The sequence below is a fragment of the Bos indicus genome, chromosome 16 (assembly GCF_029378745.1).
Source record: "Bos indicus isolate NIAB-ARS_2022 breed Sahiwal x Tharparkar chromosome 16, NIAB-ARS_B.indTharparkar_mat_pri_1.0, whole genome shotgun sequence".
Classification (NCBI taxonomy): Eukaryota; Metazoa; Chordata; class Mammalia; order Artiodactyla; family Bovidae; genus Bos; species Bos indicus.
The window spans coordinates 52,697,805-52,724,348 of NC_091775.1; the positions used below are offsets into that span (position 1 = coordinate 52,697,805).

The 26,544-nt window shown below is 42.8% G+C and overlaps 1 protein-coding gene across 5 annotated transcripts in view; it reads right to left on the reverse strand.

Moving 5' to 3' along the window:
• DDI2 (DNA damage inducible 1 homolog 2) overlaps positions 1-19,078 on the reverse strand; it is a 43,338-nt gene extending 24,260 nt beyond the window's left edge. For 2 of the 5 annotated variants that reach the window (XM_019976178.2, XM_019976182.2), the window contains exons 1-5: positions 18,746-19,026; positions 10,379-10,508; positions 7,518-7,754; positions 5,630-5,756; positions 1,905-2,032 (exon numbers count right to left, since the gene is read on the reverse strand). In XM_019976178.2, the coding sequence (XP_019831737.2) occupies positions 1,905-2,032; positions 5,630-5,756; positions 7,518-7,754; positions 10,379-10,508; positions 18,746-18,883 (760 nt within the window). In that variant the 5' untranslated portion in view covers positions 18,884-19,026. The other 3 variants (XM_070768452.1, XM_070768451.1, XM_070768453.1) reach the window with 3 other exon arrangements.
• Positions 19,079-26,544: the final 7,466 nt, after the last annotated feature.

Here is a 26,544-nt window from a genome sequence, read left to right on the forward strand (position 1 = left end):
CTCATCCCCTTCCACCATGTGAGGACACAGGGAGAAGATGGTCATCTATGAACTAGGAATCAGGCACGGTATCTGCCAGCCAAACCTCTCAGCCTCCAGAAATGAGATATAAAACAGTGTTGTTTACAAGCCACCCTGTCTACAGTATCCGTTACAGCAGCCTGGACAGATTCGGACACCAGCCTTACAGCCTGACTCCTAAACCTTCCACGCTACCAGGAGGAATGTCTCCTCTGCCTCTTACTCACTCTGACCCTCCTGTGCAGTTCCCTCTCCTTTCCTTTCACTTCCTCTGAATTCCACTGATGCTTTAAGGCCCAGCTCAAGACCCACCTGCCCAGCTGACTGTCCTGTCCCAGTGATCTCTCCTCTCACTCAATTCCAACACTTTCTGTTCATATTGTGTGAAGTCACTCAGTCATGTCCGACTCTTTGTGACCCCACGGACTGTAGCCTACCAGGCTCCTCAGTCCGTGGAATTTTCTGTTCATATTACTCAAGATAACTTACACTTTATGGGCACTTAAAAGTTCTTTGGCATTCGAGGAATGTTAGCATCAAGAAGGTCCAGAAATCATGAAGAAAAAGGAATTTTAGGAAGGCAATTCTTTTTTTTCCCTCCTTCCTCACTCCACAAAAGCTAGTTACTGATGTAAAGTCTGCAAACTCAAAATGACAAGGGTCCCTTTCACCGCTCTCCTGCCTTTTCTCAAGGCTCAGCAAAGTCCCGATCCTCTCTCTACCCATGGAAACAGCTCAGTTCAAAGGGTCTCTCTTTGGAGAAGCAACACCTGAGCACCTCAGTCAGAGTGTGAATGTGGTCTTTATGCTCATTTAAGATGCATTCAATTTTTGCACAGTGGTTAAGAGTTCTGGCTTCAGGTAGATCTGGGGCTTTACCCAAAGCCTATTACTCATGAACCATGTACACCTGGAAGACTGGCTTCACCTGTCTTTGTCTACAAGTTTCCTTATCTATAAAACAGGGGTAACAGAACACAGTTCATAGGCGTAATGAGGATTAAACACAATGGAAGATGATATACGTTAAGCACCCAGCATGGTGCATGGCACATCGTAGGGGCTCAATAAATGCCAAGTGTTATCTCAGGGCCCCTTAGTAATTTGTCTCTCACTTATAGGAGCCCTATGAAACTCCAGTCTTACCCACAAGCACTCAGCACTTCATAAACATTTTAAAAACTGAATAATCAGCAGATTCAAAGGTATGCATCTGAAGCCTAGCACATGTTCAGATATTTTGTGGATGAACAAGTGGAGGAAAACCTACTTGAGCAGGGTTTTTACTATGCTAAGAACATAGCCTATCTCTCAGAATGAGGGCAGAAGACCACGTGACACACACACGGTGCTGCTCCACCATGCAGTCTGACTGAAAAGCAATGAGTCGTTACTGAGAGAAAAGGTGCCACTTAGTTCAGGCAGTACCTGAATCCTCAAGTGGGGAACTCTTTGCTCCTGACCTGGCTATTAAGATCTTTAAGGGAAAGAGCCATGCCCCATACACCCTTACATTCCTCACAGCTCACAGTAAAGTGCTGGCACACAGACTAAGCCCAAATATCTGTGTGACCTCTACATACCTCCTTATAGTTCCTTATTTTAAACCCAGTTACTCCCCAGATTTTTACAGAGGCATCCTACAAATTAGGATGCCAAGTACGGGAAGGTAGGAAGATAAAGAAGACACTGAAAAATACAAAACTGGTTAAGAAATAATTAAAGAGAAACCTACTACAAAGGAAAAATTGGCAAGTGAAACAAAAGCCCTTGGGCTTGTTAGTTAGGTATCCAAAGGAATACAGACACCAGTCTCCCCTTCTCCCTGTGTTTAGTCAGAATGCTGGATGTAGAGACAAAGAAACAAAAGACAGAGACGGCACCTGAGTCAACAAAGGCTTTCACAGGATGTCCATTCACTTTGCAGTTAATATAAAGCATCACTACTTGGCCAAAACTTTCTGGAGCCTCTTCCATGGCTATTGTCATGTTTTCCTCAATGTTCTGTTGCCTGTAACAAACCAAAACCAGGTATACTAATCGCATTGTTTCCATGAAGACAAATCTGTTTCAAAGTCACAGTATTAAAAACATTTGTACATATCATATGCTCCAACTATAGAGGCTGAGTCACAGAAATGACAATTGGTGCTTTACCCTGAAATATGTGATCTAGTAGGAGGAAGTGAGATACATCATTGGCAGAAAATCTAAAGGCATACAAATTACCTTCAGGTAAAAACAATTTTGTTCCCTTTACAAGTTTCAGAAACAGGAAAATAAACTGGTAAGCAAGGGTCACAACCTGCTTCATCCTGTAGGTTAGAATTTTACCAATGTTCCAATTTAAACTGAGGGTTTACTGGGTATCTGGGTACGTTTCCTACATCCACTGCATTAAAAATGGTTCACAAATATAATATACAGGTTTTTCAACTGCTTGAATCGCATCTGCTGCTTAATTTCCAAGTCCGGGTTTCTAATCTGTGAAACGAGGACAATGCTTCCTACTGCAGGACTGCTCAGAGCTATAAAGCACCTAGCATACAAGGCTAAGGGCAGATGCTCAGAAATATCTACCTACTTGGGTACCTGTTAGAAAACTATACACACCTGTACAAATCGTATTTCACCTAGTTCATCAAAACATTTCTTCAAAAATGGAATGCATTCTAACAGGAGAAAAGCACGTAAGAAGGAGTTCCAGCTTACTCAACATCTAAGGTCTTCATTCCCAGCTCTTTTTTTTAAGTTTTTTGATGTGGATCATTTTTAAAGTTTTTTGTATTGAATTTGCTACAACACTGTCTCTGTTTTATGTTTCATTTTTTTGACCCCAAGGCATGTGGGATCTTAGCTTCCTAATCAGGGACTGAACCTGCACCCCCTGCATGGGAAGGTGAAGTCTTAACCACTGGACCACCAGGAAGTCCCCAGCCTACTGTCTCTGTGGGATGTGGGAACACAATCACACTATTTATTTACATCTGTCCTATTATACACAGCTCCTTTCATACTGCACTGGCAGAACTGCGTGCTCCTGACACAGACTGCATGGGCTGCAAAACCTAAAATACTTACTATCTGGCTCCTCATGGAAAAAGTCTGCTGACCTCTATTCTTGACTGTGCTTCCCAGGGGGCTCAGTGGTAAAGAAAACACCAGCCAATGCATGAGCCACCGAAGACAAGGGTTCGATCCTTGGGTTGGGAATATTCCCCGGAGGAGGAAATAGCAACTCACTCCAGTATTTTTGCCTGGGAAATGCCATGGACAGAGGAGCTTAGCCAGCTATAGTCCGTGTGGTCACACGAGTCAGACTCGACTAAGTGACTGAGCATGCGTGAACATTCTAGACTGCAGTGCTTGTCCCTTTTGAAATAATACTCTAGCTTACTTGCATTGACGGTTTTACCAGACAGTCTGTAATAACATATTAAACTTCTCAGAAAGTCAAAGTAAACTTGTTTAGTCAGGCAAATAGGAAAGCTACTATATACCTCAATGGACATGTACCCTGTGTGACCACGGGTGTAGCACACCAAATTAAACTGCCATAGGCATTTAATACAGTTACACAGCTTTTCTCCTAGGTCACATAACTAAATTTATTATCTTATTAATACATATATGTGAAATTCATAAAAATGGTATAGATGAACCTATTTGCAGGGCAAGTATAAAGACACAGATGTAGAGAATGAACATGTGGACACAGCAGGGGAAGGGGAGGGTGGGAGGACCTGGGACATTGGGATTGACATCTGTGTACTGCCATGTGTAAAACATACAGCTAGTGGGAACCTGCTGGAAACCTGCTGTATAGTGCAGGGAGTTCAGCTCAGTGCTCTGTGGTGACCTAGAGGGGAGGGAAGGGTAGGAGGGAGGGAGGTCCAAGAGGGAAGGGATATATGTATACATACAGCTGATTTGCTTCGTTGTACAGTGGAAACTAAAACAACATTGTAAAGTAATTATACCCCGATTAAAAAAAAACAACCAAACAAAAAAACCCCTAAAATTAGCTGGGCACTCCTAACTTTACATTGACTCTAACCAAGGTAAGTTTCAACAAAAAAACTGCCTGAAATAATACTTGTTACTTTGGCTACCCTAGGCTCTGTGTCACTTCACGGACACAAGGTTTTCTCCTTTAAAAGAATACATGCTTGGTCCCAGTTCCTCTACCTCCCCCTGGAAGAAACATGTGCCGTGTGAATGTGCCTCATTTCACTTCTCTTCCAACAGTTCCATGTCATGGTTTGGCTATGATGCTCCTCACTCTCCGCCCTCACCCCCACTTTCCCGGCTTGAATACAACTGTCCCTGAGAAGAGTTATGTCAGGTTCCCTCACAGCTGCAATGTGGTCTAGTTCAGAAAACACAACTATCTCGCCATTTCTCTGCACAGATTTAATTCGTGAAATAGTTGATAGTATCTGATACAATTAATGGGAAGGCTTATACAAACAAGAACAGAAGGGAATGGCTTAGGGCTGTCAACTGATTCTGGCATATTTACATTTCTTTGATTTCAAAGGTACTCAGAGAAATAAGAAAACCTTTATTTGACTTCCAAGCTGACAATGACCAAGTCAGGCTTCTTTTAAGTAACCAAAGATGATGATCAGGCCCCTAACAGTAGTCCTATTACAGCTACACTGTTCTTAGTCATACTATGGCCTTCAATTAGCAATAAAAACTGAATCTGGGATGGGAGACAGCAGCTGTTCTTTTATTCTAAGGGACTGACTGAACTGTACCCTGCTTGAGACCAGGAAGGCGACCAAGGCGGGCGATAGCATCCTTGGTCCTGTTTAGGTCCCACACTTAAGATGTTGATTCATCAGATTGGGGAGTAAAGCCCAAGCATCTGCATTTTTAAGAACTTCTCTATGACTTTAATGTTGCCCCAGATTAGAACCACAGCATCAGAGAACCTGGAGCTGGAACGAGTCCTGCCGTCATTTTATCTGCTGAGGCCGGCACAAGAGCTGTGGACGGAAAAAAGACTTAGGACAGTAAGGTTTCTCTTTGCACAGTTCCCTCTAATCCAATCACGTCCAAGTCCTGGATTTAATCAGAGCTTGCGTGTTATGTTTGAGGAGCGCCCAATGAGCTTGAGTAGCCAGCCCACTAGTTTCACCAAACTGAGAACTTCTGCACAGCCCTGGGAGCATCAACCTGGAGTTGCCTTAATAACATGCTGTGGGTTAGACGGGCAGTCTTTTTTATGCTTTCAGTGCTGCGTGCAGCATGCAAGATCTTAGTTCCTCGACCAGGGAGTAAACCTTTGCCTCCTGTGGTGGAAGTGCTGGGTCTTAACCCCAGGACCTCTAGGAAGTCTCCAAGTCAGGGAATCTTTATTAAAATTTTAGAAGAGAAAGTCATTAAGTCAGGTAGCTGCACCTTTGTAATGCTGAATCAAAACGCGAGGAAAACGGGAGAGAGAATAAACCAGAAGACTGAACCTACTGTTTCAGTAGGTTTTACATAAATGCAAATAAGGAATCCACCTCAAAGCAGATGCCCAAAGAATATAAGATCACCTGCAGTTTGGGAAATCTGGATTCTCTAAATCTTGCTCTTTGGGCGAAGGAGTTATTACCTTATATCTTCTTCTATCTTTGCCTGAGCTTCAAGATCAAAAGGGTCCGCAGAAAAGAGACGAATCCTTTCTTGCTCTCTCCGGGCTCGGTCCTGTTGCTGCTCCACCAGGACCCTAGAAAATCTCTCTGCAAGAATGGGGTGGGGGTGGTGGTGGTGATCTTAAGAATCATTATATTTTCTTTATTAGTACTTTTCCATATCAAACAATTTCTCAAGATACAACTGTAAAAGATGCAGAAAGGATGGCTAAAAATCATTTAAGATGAGCAATTAACGTTTATTTTCTATTCTTGGAGGCAAAGATTACTATTTACCTAAATTTAGTGTAAAGAAATAAAGTATTTGCAAACACCATCTCAGAGATGATGACTTTTCAATTTAAATCAGTGGAGAATGACCCTCAGTGTGGCAGATAAATGACTCTCCCCTCCCCTCTCCCCACTTTTATTATCCTATTACCTAGAAATAAAATAGAGCATTACCGTCCCTCTTTTCCTCTTCTAGATTTTTCTCCTTTACAATACTCTCTGCTTTAAAGCAGATAAATTATAAGCAAACTACTGTTAGTCTATCTGTATTACCTGATGGATTCTAAGCAGAAAAATCAGTAAAGAGAAAACACTGCTTGAGATAAGATGTATGTTACAAGAACCACCTTTATTTGATATTTCTTAGATGTGAGTATATTCAAATGCATAAATATAAAAGTGCCATCATCATGGTCTTTGGCAATTAGATATGCTGCAAAAGAAATTAAAGAAACCAAGATAATGGTCATATGAACTAATACACACAGCATGGATGAATCTAAAAAACACCAAGTTGAGTGAAAGAAACTTGACACAAGGAAGGACATAAGATATGATTCCATTTATATCAAAATAAAAATTAGGCAAAAACTGACCCATGATAAGTATCAGAATAGAGGGAGCTGATAAGGGGTGGAAACTGACTTAGAAGAAAACATAATGGAGCTTTCAGGAGTGACAGAAATGTTCTATATTTTGACTAGGGTGCTGGTTACATTAATTTGTCAAAACTCAATCAACTGAATGCTTAAAATCTAAGTATTTCTTTATAGGGAAATATTACCTAAACTTTATGGTTACTAAGGAATGAGTCATTAAGTGTCTGTTTGTTCTAAAATTTAATCAGTGGGGTTTCACAAAACCCAGAAGTAAAACTGGAGAAATCTACAGAGAAAACTGTCATAAAGATGACTAAAAATGAATGTTCTGTTAAATACAAGAATGGCTCAAATACAGCTCCAAATAAACTTTTGGACAGTTGGTGACAGCCCCACTATCATTAAATTTGGGGTAAATGGGAATAAAGGGGTTGCATTCTGCCATACAGGCTGATGCCACCGGAGCTGGAACTAAAATCATTTCATCTGGCATCAGCTGGTTAACTGGACCCTCTTTAACTGAGGGTCTAACGAAACAGACTGAAATACTAGTACCTGGCTATAAATAGTGTCTGCAAAAAAACAAAAAAACCCCACACAAAAACAAACTAAAATCTCTTGAATCACTATGCTGTACACCTGAAACTAAAGCAATATTGTAAATCACTTATTCTTCAATTAAAAAAGATCTGTACCTGGGTTATATGCTGCTGAAATAATTAGGGGGAAAAAAAGAGGAACGAAGGGGACTGGTTGAGTGGGGTTTCAGAATTCTTGATATCCCTAAAGTTCTGTCACTATTGCCAACTAACCAGTCTTTGACATCAGCACTAATTTACCTCTCACAGACCAACTGATATGTTCAAGAAGTCACGTGACTCAGTGGGCTGAACAGACCAGTTGCCTGAATTTCTCCCCATTTGCTGTGAAACTATTCGCCTCAGGTCAGCTTGACGGCCTTCCAATTTTATAAGCTTACCAAGATCTCCACTGAGCAGAGCGTCTGCCAAGGGTGGATTGCGTTCCTTCAGCAAGGACAGCTCATGGGGGTTGGCCAGCAACATGTCTCGGAGCAAGGCTGGATTGTCCAAGCCCTGAGGAGATGAAGCTATTTCTCCAGGGGCTGAGTGGGACTGCTGCACTCCTGGTGGCTGGCGCTGCCGGGTGTTTGACGTGCCAGGCACAGCTATGCTACGGAAGTCTATTCGGGGTAAGTCTGTTGGGGAGAATTGATTCAAAGTTTACTTCAAATGACTCCATAAGAACAAGTATTTGAAGGAAGCAGCCAATTTGCACATACGTGGTATGTATTAGTAGTAGATAGTAACCATAGACATTCTGAATGCCCTCTCCCTGGTTCTTTCTCACGCTGACTTTGAATATAAAGACTGCAGTCCAAGAGTGAACAGGTAGGAAAGAATAGAAAGAGAAAAACAGGGGTTTGGGAGGTGGTAGGGATAAGGAGACAATGGTAATGATCTCAAATTTGGGGTTGATAAAATATCCCAGGATAGTAAGTTTTTAATTACTCATGTCTTAAAAAAAAAAATCAAAGTCAGTCTCAAATATAACTACATAAATCTGAATGCAGGTCTTAAGAAAAATCCTAGTCTGCTTTGACATATGCTTCAAAAAGCCCTGACATCCTGGGTAAAGAATACTATATATATCAAATGAATGTTAGATGTTAACTTCTACAAGTATGTGCTACACATATTAGTGCTTCGAATTTATGCTTTCATCTGTGCATCACTGCTAACTCTTCTCATACCCTGGGGAGCCAGTGGGTGTAATCATTTCACCAAAGAGAAAAAAAGAAGAAAAGGAACTGCAAAGCTTCTCAGTGCTGAGCACACCAAAAGATTTCACAGGTTCACAGCCCACATCCCAGGTTCCATACTCCAGGGTGAGCTGACCTTATTAAAATGAAAGAAAAATAAAAGGGAGCTTTACCCAAAGGACCCACATATAGTATGATTCCATTTGTGAAATGTCCAGAATAGGAAAATACAGAGACAGAAAGTAGATTGATGGTTGCTGAGGGGCAGGAGGTGTGAGGGCAGATGGGGAATGACTGCTAATGGGTACACAGTTTTTTGTAAAGATGATGAAAATGTGCTAAAACTGATCATAGTGATGGATGCACAATTCTGAATATACTAAAAATCATGAATTGCACCCTTTAAACACGTGAACTGTGTAGTAGTGAATGATATCTCAATAAAGCTGCTATTGGAAAAAAAAAAAAAAAAGAGCCGTATTATTAAATAGGGAAAAGAAAACAAACAGAACCCAAGTATGTAGCCAGAATGATGGGCTAAGACTGAGTGAACCCACGTTTCTTCAACCCTAAAATGTATCTGATGACTGTACCTGTTTCAAGTCTGGGGCTGTCCTGAAGACTTTTAGACTTCAACTAGAAAAAGGGAATGCTTACACCCATGTGTAAAGTTTCAGCCTCTTAGCATGGGTTCAACTAGGCACTTTTTGTCAAACCGACCTCAGCGGGCAGTGTGTGTGCGTGTATGTATACATGCACATGAACTCTGAGCCAATGGACAAAGTGAAGTGAATAAGATAATCTTTGTGCAGTAGCTAATCTAGGTCAACCAGCAAAACATATATGGTTGGGTGGGTCCTCCTTATGGGTTGAGAAATTTTCATTTCAACTGTTATCTTGAGAGTCCACTCACTTCAGAATAATTTTGAAAAAACCTGTCTACATTATAGACCAGACTGCCTCCCCTCCCCCATCTAGTGGCATCTCTTGATCCTGTGGCACAGTCAGGGAAAAAAAAAAACGAGTGAATCTCCAGAACTAACAATTTCACCAAATTGACCAGAGGAAGATTTGGGTTTGACTGACGGGCATATCTCAATCACTTCTCTCTCTAAAGTTTAACAGTAACCCCCAGGGAATAACATTATTCAGAAATGAAAGGAACAGGACTTGATGGTCTCCCATAGCTCTAGTTTCAGGCTGAATGGAAGCACTGCGTTCTAAACTGGAGTCTTTCCTCACCCAGACACCTAAACGTCTTTGAGAATCTGAAGCAAGCTATGGACCATCTCCTCATCAAATGCACAGATACACACACAACTCTGCACACTATTTCAAGGACATGGAAACTTCCTAATTCTCAATGCACAGATTCTAGATGTAGTGTCTAAAACAAATAACAGTTTCTTTTTCATGATTAACAAAGCTGGTGGGAAAAAAACAGAACTTGGTGGTCCAACTGCTTAATGTTCATAAGGCTCAGAGTAATGGGGAAAACACCAAGTTTTAAATCCTGTGCTGTCACTTACTAGCTATGCAACTTTGGAAATGATTATTTAAAAATCAGAGCTTCATCTGCTAATGGTTAAGAAATGTCAAGAGATATCTTTTCTCCTATTACAGTTATGGGATGAAATGTGGGCACAAGTGCCTGGCTGACTGTGAAACGCTCAGCAAAGGCCTGTCACTGGCGGCCAGACACAAAGCAGCAGAAGCCCGCCACGAAGCACAGGCACCTGCAGCCTCGCAAGTCCTTCCCGGGACAAAATGACGGCTGCTAACAACAGAGCCTAACGTTTACTGAGAAGGCTTGCTCTGTGCTGAAGGTTCACATGCATTATTCTCCCATCAACTCTAGGAGTTGTGGTTAATTACAGCACCTGTCTTACAGGTGAGGAAATGGACTCAGAGAAGTTAACTTGTCCACAGTTACCCAGCAAGCAAGCAGCACAGTCAGGATTTGTATCCTTGTAGTCTGAATCCAAGGCGAATCCAAGACCTGGAACTATGCTATCTACTAACGCTTGCCAGGGCTGTGAAATCACTACAAGCTGCCTTACTTGGGAACTGCACCGAAGGTCGAGGGTCTGCATTCTCCTTCTGTCGTAAAATCACAACGTCGCCATCTTTTAAGCCGTAAGACGCCAGTGATCTGTGGTTGTCTGTGAGAGGCCTTTCAGCGTAGACAATCTACAACCAGAAAAGATTTGAATAGTATAAAGCGCTGAGAAGTAACACAGCACAGAACAGAAAGACCACAGTTTTCCTCTGCATTGGAGAATGCCACTCCCTGCTCAAACCCTCCAACCATTTCCCATCACACCTAGAATAAAAGCCAAAATCCTTCCCGTAAAGGCCCAAACAAACAGTTTGGTCCCTGGCTCCCCACAACCTCATCTCATACCATGATTGCTGTTCCTCAAATAACACCGGCAAGTTCCCCCTCAAGGCTGTTTCACTTGTTGTTCTCTTTACCTGAGGAATGTTCTTTCCCAGGTTGGTGTTTTTTTTAAGGTTTCTGATCAAACTTTATCCCTTCAGAGTCCTTCCCTAATGACCCTAGTTAAGACACACCCTCAATTCCCATATTATATACTTATTTCTTTATGGTCTCTCTACCCCATGAAAAAGTAAGATACTCCGAGGACAAGAACTTTGCTTTTTTCACCATATCCAAATTGCCTAGAACAGGGGCCTGGAAGAGGAATAATGCCCAAGTATTAGCTGAATTAAAGGACAAATGGATCTAAGGGAGGCAGACAATTTTAGATTTAATATTTAGCAGAGAGGGAAATGGGAATGATTTGTTCTGGGGATGATAACTACAAAACTATTAAATAATATGTTGACTCCCCATCCACAAGTTTTAGTGAGATATAATTGACATACAATACTGTATTAGTTCTGGTTGTACACCATGATAATTTGATATACGTATGTAATGTAAAATGATCACCATATATTTCGTTAACGTCTGTTACCTCACAGAGTTATAAAAATTTTCTTCTTGTGATGAGAACTTTTAAGATCTACCCTTAGCAACTTTCAAAAATATGATACAGCGTTAATTCCAGTCACGCTGCAAGACATGACATCCCCATGTGTCCATTTCTTTCTTTTTTATTTGGTTGTGCTGGGTCTTAGTTGCAGCACCAATGGGATCTAGTTCCCTGACCAAGGACTGAAGCCGGGCCTCCTGCTCTGGGAGTCTTAGCCACTGGCCCACCAGTGAAGTACCCCCTCATGTGTCCACCTTTAAATCCTCTCCACTTTGGCAAGTCTGAGAGGTTGCAAATAGTAAGTTCTTCCTTTTCTTCAACCATCCTCAAACTTTTATCACTCTTATGTTTATGAGTAGAAGAGAAAAGCGGAAGAAATTCAGAAAGCACAATTAAACACAGATGGAAAAAAGGATCAGGGATGTACAATAATAAAAATATTTGTATGATGTGCAATCAAACACTGAAGAAAGCCTGAGAGCACAAAAACAGATGAAACAACGGGCTGTGAAAAGAACAAGAGATACACAACGGACACACTGATTTTACCATGAAGGAACGTAAAAGCCTACCCTGCATTATGACCTACTCCGTAGAGAGGTATTCAGAATAAACAGAGGCTCTGAATGGTTTTCTCGCTAATGATTCACTTTCCAGGAGGCCACTGGTAAACTGAGGAACCTGCGTTCTGTCCTGACTCTGACGAGGCCCCCATCACTCAACTGGTCTGGGCTTCACATTTTCCATTTGTCAAGCATGTAGCTGGGGCTAGATAATCATACCTACACACAGCTGTCCCTTCCCCGTCTTTCTGCTATACTACCATTTTACAGTGTTTCCTCACATATCCTCATAGCTGTCACAGCAAAACTGCCTGACACAGAACATGAAAAATAGAGGATTTAAACTGGGGGAAAAAAAAAATCTGCCATATCTGCTTTCAGAATCTGCACTTACATAAGAAATAGAAGAAAAAACTGAATTTAGTTGCTTCCAAAATCAAATACTTCCGGGGTTGAGCCAAAAAAAAAAGGATTTGCAGAGTTTGTAGCTTGAATTCTATTTTATAAGTTCTGTCCAGGACTAGAAAAAGTATTGTTAGTTATTACCCTCACATGCAAAGTTTAAACATGTTACAACAGATCGCAACTGTTATTCTATCAACCTATTCACACTCCCCTACTTAATCAGCACCTTGTGTACTGTGCTCAGTTGCTTAGTGGTGTCCACAGGCCCCAGGCTTCTCCAAGAATACTGGAGTAGGATGCCATTTCCTACTCCAGGGGATCTTCTCCACCCAGGGATCAAACCACGTCTTTCGTCTCCTGCACTGGCAGGTGGATTCTTTACTACTGAGCCACCTGGGAAGCCCACTTAAGCACGCATCTCATAGTAAAAGTACACCAGAATCAACACAGATGGTTTGCAATACAATCTGAGAGTCATAGTATGACTTCTGGGACTGCTTTAAAAACCACCACAAATCTGAAGTGACAAGTGTCCTGGGTTGAGGTGTGCAGCAAGAAGCATACCAAGAGAAACGTTACGCAGCCAGCTCCAACAGAGGGGCTTCGATTTTGTGAAGCAACCATAATGGAGGTACTAGTGGCCTAAGGCCTATCGGGTAAGAAATTCAATTTTCCAGGGTCAGAAACTCAACTACCAGTATATTTAGAGACACGTGATCAGTCAGCAGGTTCTAACTGCACTTTTTATAAAAGAACATTTACTTATCTACTCAAAGAAATCAAACTCAGGAGAATCTGAATGCTCCATTCCACAAGATTACTGAATTTTCTTCAGGCTGTAAGTACTCCACGGAAAGCCATATTAAAACAGCAGACAGCTAACACTGGGTGAGCTCCTACCAGAGCCAGCGTCTCACTAGGTTCTCACAGTTTCTCGCTTAATCCTCATATTCTCTTGCCTAAGTCTCACAACCATCTTATGAAACAGACATTAACTGTCCCATTTGATATACAGTTAAGTGACCTGAGGCTCCAAGGCTATTAAGAAAACTGGGACTAGAACCACATCTGCCTGACTTTACAGCCACACTCTCCCCTAGAACCACACACAACTTTCCCAAACAGAAGTCCAACATGGCCTGGTGAATTAGCTGGGTGACCTTTCCAAGGGCTATTAAGCCACCCATCACCACTAAAGGTGGCTCAGTGGTAAACAATCTGCCTGCCAACACAGAGATAAAGGACATGTGGGTTCGATCCCTTGGTTGGGAAGATCCCCTGAAGGAGGGAATGGCAGCTACTCCAGAATTCTTGCCTGGGAAATCCCATGGACAAAGGAACATGGCGGGCTACAGTCAACAGGGTTGCAAAGAGTTGGACACAACTGAGCGCGTACACACGCACCAGTAAAGGCCCCTACTCACCAGAGGATCAAAACACATCCATTGTCCAATGCACCCCTTGCCCTGAACAGGAAGAAAGGAGCACTGGCAACTCCTCACTCTTTGGATTCCCATTTTACAGTGCCATACATCAATCCATCACTGTTTAGCTAAACAGTTTTTCCTCAGTGGACAACATAATTTAAGAAGCAGGTGGCCTAATCTAACAATAAAAATGTAAGAACCAGGTAGTCACTACCCTCAAACGTGTACATGAAATATGGAAGACTGCTATCTGCTCCAATTTCCTAAAAACACTAGACTGGAGAATGTGGGTAAGGAGCAAACATTCTCCATACTGACAAAGCAGCAGATGTATACCATTCTAGTCCAAGGGCACAGATGAGATAGCAGCTCAGTTGAAATTATAACTGCCACAAAGAACTTTTGTTGTTGTTATTGTTGTTGTTAAAACAGGCTTAAGAATCTAAGAAACAATTATTCTGCAACCAATGTCCCAGAATAAGTCTGAATGATTTTTCAACTTAATATGAGACTCCAGGAGATAAATGGGTTCAAATTTCTACCAGTCAAAACAAGTTTTGATAATGGCACTGGTGATGCTTTCTACCATTCATAATATGCAGCTCAAAGATTATAAGGCTCAAAATTCAAGTTTTGCCATTTATAAGAACATACAACAGGAAAATTTATACAACTACAAGCCTTAATCTCCAAAACTGGCACAACTCTTAGTACTTGCTCCAGCGTAGACACCCTGCAGATTGAATTCTCATCTTAGCCAACATTCAGTGATAGACTAATTAATATGACTCCAGAACCTTTAAGTAGGATGTCAAGTTTCCAGGTCTCTGAATGAGCAACTTCAATCAATCAACAGGTATCATAACAATACATTTCTAGCATTAAGGATCATAAAACAGCCACAAAACCCTTAGAATCAAATTTGAACAGCTTCATAATAGTATCTACTATTAACTGAAAATGCACTATATACCAAGTGATCTACACATACTACCCAATGTTAACAGTCAGCTTGACTTTTACAACGGTTCTGGAAGATAATTTGGCAACAGTTACTAAGAGCCTCTCAAAAATCTGGCAATTTCATATCTAAGAATTTATCCTGTATCAGAAATGGGGACAAAGCCTTAAGTATAGAGGTATCCATGGAAATGTTATTCAAAACTGGTTCCACATGCCCCCAATTAAAATGCCCAGCAATGCTGCTACTGCTGCTAAGTCGCTTCAGTCGTGTCCGACTCTGTGTGACCTCATAGACGGCAGCCCACCAGGCTCCCCCGTCCCTGGGATTCTCCAGGCAAGAACACTGGAGTGGGTTGCCATTTCCTTCTCCAATGCATGAAAGTGAAAAGTGAAAGTGAAGTCGCTCAGTCGTGTCCGACCCTCAGCGACCCCATGGACTGCAGCCCACCAGGCTCCTCCATCCATGGGATTTTCCAGGCAAGAGTACTGGAGTGGGGTGCCATTGCCTTCTCCAGCCCAGCAATAGGGAAACTATTAAATAAATTGCAATACATCTATATGATGATAAATTATGTGGCCATTAAAATGATAAATTGTGAGGATCTGAATGTTAATGGGAGGGGCTTCCCTGGCATTCTAGTGGTTAAGACCCTGAGCTTCCACTGCAGGGGGCACAGATTCAATTCCTGGTTGTGGAACTAAGACTTCCACACGCTGTGCAGCGCAGTCAAAAAAAAATGAAAGAAAAAAAATTGAAGTGTTACGGGAAAATGTTGACAATGTACTTTGACTAAACAAAGTAAGGGATGAAACTGTTTACTATAGTTCAGGCCACATGTTTAAAAGATATATTTTAACTATAAGAAGAAAAAAGTTTAGGAAAAAATATACTACGATGTAAACTGCAGCTATCTGAGTTATTAGGTAATAAATAATAGTGTTCTTCTTTCTCCTTTTGTGTATGTTACAAGTAATGAACATGTAGTATTTAACAGAAAAGAAATATATGAAAACTACCTGTGAAAACAAGCATGCCAAAATCAGCTACAAAAGCAATTTTCAGTTTCTGTTGGTTTAAAATAGTGTTTTACAAACCACAGAACATGCTGTATGCAGCTTCATTTCCAGGATCATACAGTTACTGCTATTATTTGGTATTTAAATACGCCTTTCATTTGAGAGTACTTACACACCTTGCACACTTTTTTTTTGTTAACCACATGCCACCTACAGGGGTAAATTATAACAATGTTTCAAAAATGCAAAGATATTAATTGCAAGTGAAGTTAAGTTCCTATAATTGTTTGAAATTTCTCCAGCCAAGTCTGCATCAAAGCATCAAACAGGGCCATGCCTGGCTTCCAAGCCCACACTTGTGTTAAGAGATGGAACATGCCCAGCTTTAATCACATGTAGAGATTGTGTCTATTCTAAATTTGTTATCACTGCATTATAACTATTACAACGACTAGAGCTGTTAAAAATTAACACCTTTTCCCATTGTACCCTCATGCACAATCCATGCCAATCTTGAAAAACTGAAATATAAACCAGTGATCTTTAATGTGGGTCAGACATTCAAGATAGTTCTTCAAGGATGCAGGAAGAAAATAGAAAATATTAGAATTTTCATTTCCATTTTAAGGAAGTTTATCCTTCCTTAAATTCTATCCTGGGCCTGTTTATACTGTACCTAACGTATTACTTCATGTATGTAACTGATGTTTACAGCTATTATATATCCATACATGTAATATACATGCATTTATATTATGCATATACCACTAGTTCATATATATTAATTATATGTATCACAAAGATGAATATTTCAAAACATTTTACTTAGAAGGATAAGTAAGCAAAAATGTTTGCAGACCAGTGGTCTGAAAACACAGTGACAGGAAGAAATAGTCAGGAACAAGAAAAAAAAAATTCCTTTAGAAACGGCATCAGAAATGGAGGTGAAGGAATGAGAACAGAGAAGGTAAATAAGGACAGTAAAGGTAAAGAGACCAGGAGAACTCTGAGAGGGAGTGGGGGGAGGTGAGAAACAGGGGAGAACCCTGGGAGGTAACGCAGTGGAAGGGAATACGCCAAGGAAGTGAAAATGATATATATGTGTACAAAAACTACAATGATGTTTACTATTATGATTTGGTGAAAGGAAATGACTCAAATGTCTAGGGTGGATCCTGTTCCTGCCTGATGGGCAAGCAACTGAAAGACAACCGACCACCAGACATCCTAAAATAGACACTGTATTAGGTTACAATGGAGCCAACAGAAGAAACTTGAAAAACAGGAGTTGTTTACTGGCTACTTAAGACAGGCTTAACACCAGTCGGAGCCCAGGTTTCCATATGCTAATTTGGCTTGGGAAGGAAGTAAATGCCAAAACACTGACGATGAATAAGAAAGAATTTGGAGTTAGCCTAAACGTTCAATTAGCAAGGTATTTCAAACCTGCCACGCTGGCAGGACAGTGCGTGCCTTGACCATACAATTAATCGTCTTTGACTCTAACCCTCTCTTTATTTACATTTTTGGCTACAGCAATTTCAAAAAGTGCAGGAATACAGAAATCACAATCTTTGTCTTCTCTCAAGCCCAACAACAAAATCAATTTACATTTTTTTAGTCCACTTACTAACTGGTGATTGTAAGCAGGGTAAAAAGAACAGCCAGAGGGAAGAGAAAAACTGAAAAAGCCACCTTAAAAATTCTGAGTTGATTTTCCCTCCCCACTTAAACTGTTGTTTTATAGCTCTGTAGCTGAGGGATTCACAGACAGGAACTGGATCCTGAGTTTTTCTGGATGCCTTTACAGAAGTTCCAAGAAATCCCTTTTACCAATATCTTTGTATATTTTGCCAGAATGTCAATTTGAGTGACATCCTGTGACCCAAAATAAAGTCTTTCCTGATACTCAGCTTATGCCAACATTCTAAAGTTCAAAGTGTAAAGGAATCATACTTACTTCTGAACAAAATATTGACACATTTGTTTACCATAACACAGGGCAGAACAAGCTGTAATGAGGCAAAAGTTTTTGGAACTATTTCATAACTGCAGTAGGAAATCAAGATTTACCTTCTGGGGCCTTGGACGACTTCTATAATTTTACTAATGTTTAGACTATGTCCTTCAAGGTCCACTTATCAATTCAGGATTTAGATGTTTTAGTGTGACGGCCACGGAGTTATAGTCATCAATTCTGTTTGGTGGCAGACCCCACACATTTTCTGAGAAGAAATTACTTTGCTTACTTAAAATGTAGGAGCAGCCAAATTTCTTTCCAGCAGGGTAAGGGAAATGAAACAACCCAGTCACACTAAGGCCCATTTTAAAGCTATTATCCTCAAAAAGTACTGAGCTTTGAACTCACCCAGACTCTGAACTGGGATCTAAAAGAAAGGGATCTTGACGCACTACGGGGGAAGAGACCAGAGAAATAGTACAGGTGAACTAATAATTACTTAAAAAAAATAATTTAACCAGAAACTCATGTGACAGGGAAAAAGAGCATTTCCAAAGGCTTCAAAACAAGACGGTGCAAGTCTCAAACTTTTCCTTTCACTTAGAGCGTAAATTTTTATATTTAAAGGTAAATTAAGTTTACTTAGGCAGGAGCCCTCTCCAAAAAAGCAGGTGAACATTTACCACAGAGACCTAAACTGGTATTTCTGGTTGGGGAAGCAGGATGTATAAACTCTCGCAAACCTACGGCTTCTTCTTAGGTCTGCGATGACACCCCAAACTCAGGAAATTAGAGAAGGGGCCAAAGAGCCAAAAGGTGGTACGCGCCCCACAGTCCACGCGCCTCTTAGGCTGCAGTGGGTGCGTATGCGGTCAGGTTCTTTGCTCCCTCCCCCAGCACCCCACCCCAACCTCGGGGTGTGTGGGGGCAGCTCCCCATTCCAGCTCTCTCCCGGATGCGGGGGTGGGCTGGGAATGGCCATCCTGCTTCCCCTCCACCCCCCCAATTCCTCACGAGCAGCAAAGGGAGGGCGTGAGGCCCCAAGGCGGGAGGGCTAGCTCCGCAGGGAGGCCCCGATCGCTGCCCAGCGTACCTGGCTCTCAGCCGCGGGAATGCCGGACTCGAGCTCACACAGAGCGCGGAAGTTGTGCAGCTCAAAGTCGGCGTCGACCTGGAGGGAAAAGGTCACCTCGGAGAGGTCCCTCCGCACACAGTACACGGTGAGCAGCATGGCCCGGGCCCGACCCAGCTCGGCTCGGCCCGGCCTCGGCGCGGAGCGACGGGGCGGCGGCGGGGCCTGGCTGGTGCTGCAGGCTGACGGCGCGGGTTGCTCGCTCGCCCGCCCGCTCGCTCGCTCCTTCCCTCCCTCACACACGCTCAGTGACTCACTCCCTCCCGCCCTCACCAGCAAGCACGGCCGCCACCACCCGCCTGCGACTCCGTCTGCCTGCCTGCCGGCCTGCCTCCCACCGCTGCCGCCAAGCGCGCCAGCCTCCCGGCGCCCCGCCCCGCCGCAACGCGGATGCCGTAAAGCCTGCCTGGCCCGCTCCGCCTTCGCGACGCAGCGAAGGGGCGGGGCTGGGACGGGGAGGCGGGAAGCAGGAAAAGGTTGGAGGGCGTCGTGGGAGGAAAGATGGAAGGATGAGGGCACGGAAAGGGATGAGGAGAAAGGCAAAACTATTCATCGCTTGGCCTAATAAGTCCTTTGGAGGACTCCAAAAATCTCATTTATTCATCCAACAGGCATTTATTGAGTGCTAGTTGGCAAATATCCACGTGGGTACAGAAATGCGTAAAAAGAAAAGCCTTTGCCCTTAAGGAACTCAGAAGCTGATAATGGAGACTGACAACCAAGCAGATAGTTCTAAAACATATTTTCCAACGTAGAAATTGAGGCTCAGGGAGCTTGCTTTTCTTCTTCTGATGATGATTAGGGTTAAAACCAAAATTATTACCCTATCTAGTGTATAGGACCCCAGCTCACTGGCCCCTGCCTTCCTCTGCAGCCCTGCCTCCTGAGCCCCTTCTGCATTCTTCCCTCCTGCCACACTGACTTTCAGTTCCTCCTAGGCTCCGTCTCCCTGCCTCGTGAATAGTTTTCCTTCTATTCACCAGGACTGTCTCTCGCTGGCAAATCCCAGCACCACTGCAGTAACTTTATTGGGCACAGCTTAGAATCCACCGGATAAAATATGTGCTACTTTAATGGCCTATTTAAGGACACGTAACTGATGAGAAGTAGAAGCCCAAAACATGAGGATGAGTCAGAATACCGAAACAGAAAGAGGAAGACACAATGTATGTAAGATTGGCATCTCCCCATTTACTCCACCACTCCCCAGGGAGTAGGAACACGCTCTTCTGTTTTAAAGAAAGGGAAGAGGGATCAAGATAGCTATGGATGCTGGTAAGTGTGGATAGATTGGGGGGTAAGAAAGTAAGCGAAAGACCAACTATAGATGGTTCTCTGTAAAGGAGGAGGACGGTTATCTGTGAAAAATAAAGACAGAAGGTGGAAGAAGTGGGTGGGGTGAAGAAGACTGGTACTTATCAGCTACTGCTGTTTCCATTGTTTCCCCATCTATTTGCCATGAAGTGATGGGACCAGATGCTATGATCTTAGTTTTCTGAATGTTGAGTTTTAAGCCAACTTTTTCAGCTTCATCAAGAGGCTCTTTAGTTCTTCTTCACTTTCTGCCATAAGGGTGGTGAAAGTGAAAATGAAGTCGCTCAGTCGTGTCTGACTCTTTGTGACCCCATGGACTGTAACCTACCAGGCTCCTCCGTCCATGGGATTCTCCAGGCAAGAATACTGGAGTGGGTTGCCATTTCCTTCTCCAGGGGATCTTCCTGACCCAGGGATTGAACCCTGGTCTCCTACCTTGCAGGCAGATGCTTTCACCTCTGAGCCATATCATCTGCATATCTGAGGTTATTGTTATTTCTCCTGGCCATCTTGATTCCAGCTTGTGCTTCATCCAGCCCAGCGTTTCTCATGATGTACTCTGCATATAAGTAAAATAAGCAGGGTGACAATATACAGCCCTGACCTATTCCTTTCCTGATTTGGAACCAGTCTGTTGTTCCATGTCCAGTTCTACCTGTTGCTTCCTGACCTGCATACAGATTTCTCCAGAGACAGGTCAAGTGGTCTGGCATTCCCATCTCTTGGAGAATTTTCCACAGTTTGTTGTGATCCACACAGTCAAAGACTTTGGCATAGTCAATAAAGCAGAAATAGATGTTTTTCTTGAACTCGCTTGCTTTTTTGATGATCCAATGGATGTTGGCAATTTAATCTCTGGTTCCTCTGCCTTTTCTAAACCCAGCTTGAACATCTGGAAGTTCATGGTTCACGAACTGTTGAAGCCTGACTTGGAAAATTTTGAACATTACTTTGCTAGGGTGTGAGTTGAATGCAATTGTGTGGTAGTTTGAGCATTCTTTGGCATTGCCTTCCTTTGGAATTGAAATGAAAACTGACCTTTTCCAGAAAGTCCTGTGGCCACTGCTGAGTTTTCCAAATTTGCTGGCATATTGAGTGCAGCACTTTCACAGCATCATCTTTTAGGATTTGAAATAGCTCCACTGGAATTCCATAACCTCCACTAGCTTTGTTCATAGTGATGCTTCCTAAGGCCCACTTGACTCCACATTCCAGGATGTCTGGCTCTAGGTGAGTGATCACACCATCGTGATTATCTGAGCCATGAAGATCTTTTTTGTATAATTCTTCTGTGTATTCTTGCCACCTCTTCTTAATATCTTCTGATTCTGTTAGGTCTATACCATTTCTGTCCTTTATTGTGCCCATCTTTACATGAAATGTTCCCTTGGTATCTCTAATTTTCTTGAAGAGATCTCTAGTCTTTCCCATTCTGTTGTTTTCCTCTATTTTTTTGCATTGATCGCTGAGGAAGGCTTTCCTATCTCTCCTTGCTTTTCTTTGGAACTCTGCATTCTAATGGGTATATCTTTCCTTTTCTCCTCTGCCTTTTGCTTCTCTTCTTTTCACAGCTATTTGTAAGGCCTCCTCAGACAGCCAATTTGCCTTTTTGCATTTCCTTTTCTTGGGGATGGTCTTGATCCCTGCCTCCTGTACAATGTCATGAACCTCTGTCCATAGTTCTTCAGGCACTCTATCAGGTCTAATCCCTTGAATCTATTTTTCACTTCCACTGTTTAATCATAGGAGATTTATTCTGGTTATACCCGAATGGTCTAGTGGTTTTCCTTACTTTCTTCAATTTAAATCTGAATTTGGCAATAAGGAGTTCATGACCTGAGTCACAGTCAGCTCCCGGTCTTGTTTTTGCTGACTGTATAGAGCTTCTCCATCTTTGGCTGCAAAGAATATAATCAATCTGGTTTCGGTGTTGACCATCTGGTGATGTCCATGTGTAGAGTCTTCTCTTTTGTTGTTGGAAGAGGGTGTTTGCTATGACCAGTGCGTTCCCTTGGCAGAACTCTATTAGCCTTTGCCCTGCTTCACTCTGTACTCCAAGGCCAAATTTGCCTGTCACTCCAGGTATTTCTTGACTTCCTACTTTTGCATTCCAGTCCCCTATAATGAAAAGGACATCTTTTTTGGGTGTGAATTCTAGAAGGTCTGGTAGGTCTTCATAGACCCGTTCAGCTTCAGCTTCTTCAGCATTACTGGTAGGGGCATAGACTTGGATTACTGTGATATTGAATGGTTTGCCTTGGAAAGAACAGAAATCATTCTGTCATTTTTGAGATTGCATCCACGTACTGCATTTCGGACTCTTGTTGACTATGATGGCTACTCCATTTCTTCTAAGGGATTCTTGTCCATAGTAGTATATACAATGGTTTTCTGAGTTAAATTCACCCATTCCAGTCAATTTTAGTTTGCTGATTCCTAAAATGTCAATGTTCACTCTTGCCATCTCCTGTTTGACCACTTTCAATTTGCCTTGATTCATGGACCTAAGATTCCAGCTTCCTATGCAATATTGCTCTTTACAGCATTGGACTTGACTTCCATCACCAGTCACACCCATAACTGACTCCATTCTTTTTGGAGTTATTTCTCCACTGATCTCCAGTAGCATATTGGGCACTTACCGACCTGGGGAGTACAAGGGCTAGTATTTCTGCAGACTTTTTGCCTTTCCCTGAGGGTCATGTTATGGCTCACTGCCTCCACTCCGTGCATTTTTTTCTTGTTCAAGCAAGGGCTTGTCCAGAAGTACCCCCTGCAGGTTTTTGCTTACATCTGGTTGGAACTGTGTCACACAGATGCAGGAAAAGGCCAGGAAAATTGAGTGTCTCTGGCCAATCGCTCTGACTCAGGGTCCTTCCTTGTGGTGCTCTCTCTGTTCAGCCAAGATAGATTCCAGCAAGGAGGATTTTGGGAGTTTGATAGGACATGTGGTGTCTCCTTTTGACCTTTCCCGAGTTCTTCCAGTTGGTGGTGCCTTGTTAGTTCTGTGTTCCTTACCTCATGGACTGTAGCTTGCCAAGCACTTCTGTTCATGGGGATTCTCCAGGTAGGAATACTAGAGTGGGTTGCCATGCCCTCCTCCAGGGGATCTTCCCAACCCAGGGATCAAACCCAGGTCTCCCACATTGAAGGCAGTTTCTTTACCTTTTGAGCCACCAGGGAAGGCTCCTTACTAGGACCTCCTGTTACAAAACAACTCATGCAAATTATTACTATGGTGCCTGGACAGGGTGGGCAGTTTCAGTCCAGTGTTCCCTGTAACATCTCTACCGGCTCCAAGTGTAACCAATATCCTGATTTTTAACAACATAGTTTTAGTTTGCTTGTTTTTCTACCACAAGTAAGTGGACTCACACAGCATGTAGTCTTGGGTGTGCCTTTCACGCAGCATTAAGTGGGTTTTGTCCACATCATTGCATATAATTATAGCTTGTACATTCTCATTGCTGTATAACATTTTGTTTGAGGACTATACCACCATTTATCCATTCTGTGACTGATGGGCATTTGAGTGGATACATTTATCCCTGAACCATTTTGTTCTTCAAAATTTGCAACCGAAAGAATCCTAACCAATATAAGCCCACAGCTTTTCACCAATTAGCTCCTTTCCCTCTTGGGTCTCACCCCTTTTGGACTCTGCTAAGTTGTCCCCTGGAATCTGACTCCTCCCACTTCTCTCACTCTGCTCTTTGAGATGGACTTTGCACCTCTGCTACTTGTGCCTGAAAATAGCTTCATACATCTCTGGTTCTGAATTCTAAGGTAGGATGGAGTAGTGTGGACAAGGCCTAGACAAGCAGGGCTACCAAGAAGTCCCATGATCATTGCTGTGAGTCAGTTCAGTTCAGTTCAGTCACTCAGTCGTGTCCGACTCTTTGTGACCCCATGAATCGAAGCACTCCAGGTCTCCCTGTCCATCACCAACTCCCGGAGTTCACCCAGACTCATGTCCATCGAGTCAGTGATGCCATCTAGCCATCTCATCCTCTGTCGTCCCCTTTTCCTCCTGCCCCCAATCCCTCCCAGCATCAGAGTCTTTTCCAATGAGTCAACTCTTCACAGGAGGTGGCCAAAGTACTGGAGTTTCAGCTTTAGCATCATTCCTTCCAAAGAAATCCCAGGGCTGATCTCCTTCAGAATGGACTGGTTGGATGTCCTTGCAGTCCAAGGGACTCTCAAGAGTCTTCTCCAACACATAGTTCAAAAGCATCAATTCTTCGGCACTCAGCCTTCTTCACAGTCCAACTCTCACATCCATACATGACCACGGGAAAAACCATAGCCTTGATTAGATGAACCTTTAGACCCTTGCAAATGATTGACACTTACCAAATGCTCATTTTGTGCCAGACACTCGTCTAAGTGTGCTATGTGGGTTGAGTCATTTAATCCTCACAAAAATCCTTTGAGGTATTACCTCCATTTTACAAATGAAGAAACTGAGGCAGAGAGAGGACAGTCACTTGCCCAAGTACACACAAATAGTAAATGGCTGCTCCAAAGCCAGGCAATCTGATTTGGGTAATCAGTGTTTTTTTGAACTGAACTGATGGAGACCATTTTTAAAGTCTTTATTAAATTTGTTACAATATTGCTTCTGTTTTATGTTTTGGTTTTCTGGCTGTGAGGCATGTGGGATCTTAGCTCCCTCACCAGGGATCAAACCCATACTCTCGGCATTGGAAGGCCAAGTCTTAATCACTGGATCACCAGGGAAGGCTGCAGTCCACAGTTTTAACCATTATTTTTTACACTGCTGCTTGTGAGACCTCTTTTTATCATTCTAAAAGCCCTCAGAGAGGACTTCCCTGGTGGTCCAGTGATTCAGTTCAGTTCAGTCGCTCAGTCGTGTCCAACTCTTTGGGACACCGTGGACTGCAGCACGCCAGGCCTCCCTGTCCATCACCAACTCCCGTAGTTCACCCAAACTCATGTCCACTGAGTCGGTGATGCCATCCAACCATCTCAGCCTCTGTCATCCCCTTCTCCTCCTGCCTTCACTCTTTCCCAGCATCAGGGTCCAGTGATTAAGACTCCTCATTCCCAATGCAGGGGACCCAGGTTAGATCCCTGGTCAGGGAACTAGATCCCATATGCCACAACTAAGACCCTGCAGAGACAAATAAATAAATATTATTTTTTTAAAAAGCCCTCAGAGAAAGGAACAATTAGTATTCATTCTCACTTCGTGGATAAGGAAGAAACAGGTATGGGAATTTTAAATAACTTACCCAAGTTCTCTCAGCTAGTGAGTGGCAGATTCTCCAAAGTGGAAGAAACTTGAAGAATGAAAACAACTTGAATAGAACACAAACGCTGTACCTGTACTTTAAAGGTGGGGACACCTTGCTGTCCTCCAAAACCCTGACTTTCCTCACTGTTTTGTCACTGCCAGCAAGTTGCTGTCTATGACTATTGAATAGATTCTTACCTAATTCTTCTGTCCTAGAAATAACAAATCAGTAAAGGTATCTACCTTAGTTGATTTTTGAAATTCCACACAATAGGGATTAAATCTCCCAAGTACTGTAAGTACTGGAGAAGGCGATGGCACCCCACTCCAGTACTCTTGCCTGGAAAATCCCATGGATGGAGGAGCCTGGTAGGCTACAGTCCACGGGGTCGCGAAGAGTCGGACACAACTGAGAGACTTCACTTTCACTTTTCACCTTCATGCGTTGGAGAAGGAAATGGCAGCCCACTCCAGTGTTCTTGCCTGGAGAATCCCAGGGACAGGGGAGCCTGGTGGGCTGCCGTCTATGGCATGCCGTCTATGGGGTCAGAGTCGGACACGACCGAAGTGACGTAGCAGCAGCAGCAACTGTAAGTACTTTTTCAATAGTGGTGGGTGCCTTTTTTTTTTTTTTTGGCTTAAACATTGGAAAAGACCCTGAAATGCCAATACTTTGGCTACTTGATGCGAAGAGCTGACTGATTGGAAAAGACCCTGATGCTGGGAAAGATCGAAGGCAAGAGGAGAAGCGGGGGACAGAGGATGAGATGGTTGGATGGTATCACTGACTTGATGGACATGAGTTTGAGCAATCTCTAGGAGCTGGTGATGGACAGGGAAGCCTGGCACGCTGCAGTCCATGGGGTTACAAAGAGTTGGACATGACTGTGCAACTGAACTGAACATTTAATTCTCATAGCTCTGGAGGTTGGGAAGACCAAGATCAAGGTGCTGACAAACTTGGTGTCTGGTGAGGGTGGTTGCATTTAAAAAAAATAAAGCTCTTTAAAACTTACCCTCCTGGGACTTCCCTGATAGTCGTCGCTAAGACTCTTGCTCCCAATGAAGGGGGCCCAGGTTCAACTAGAACTAAATCCCACATGCTGCATCTAAGACTCAGAGCAGCCAAATAGATAAACAATGAATTAATTTAAAAACAAACCCCAAAATAACCTTACTGTCCTTATCA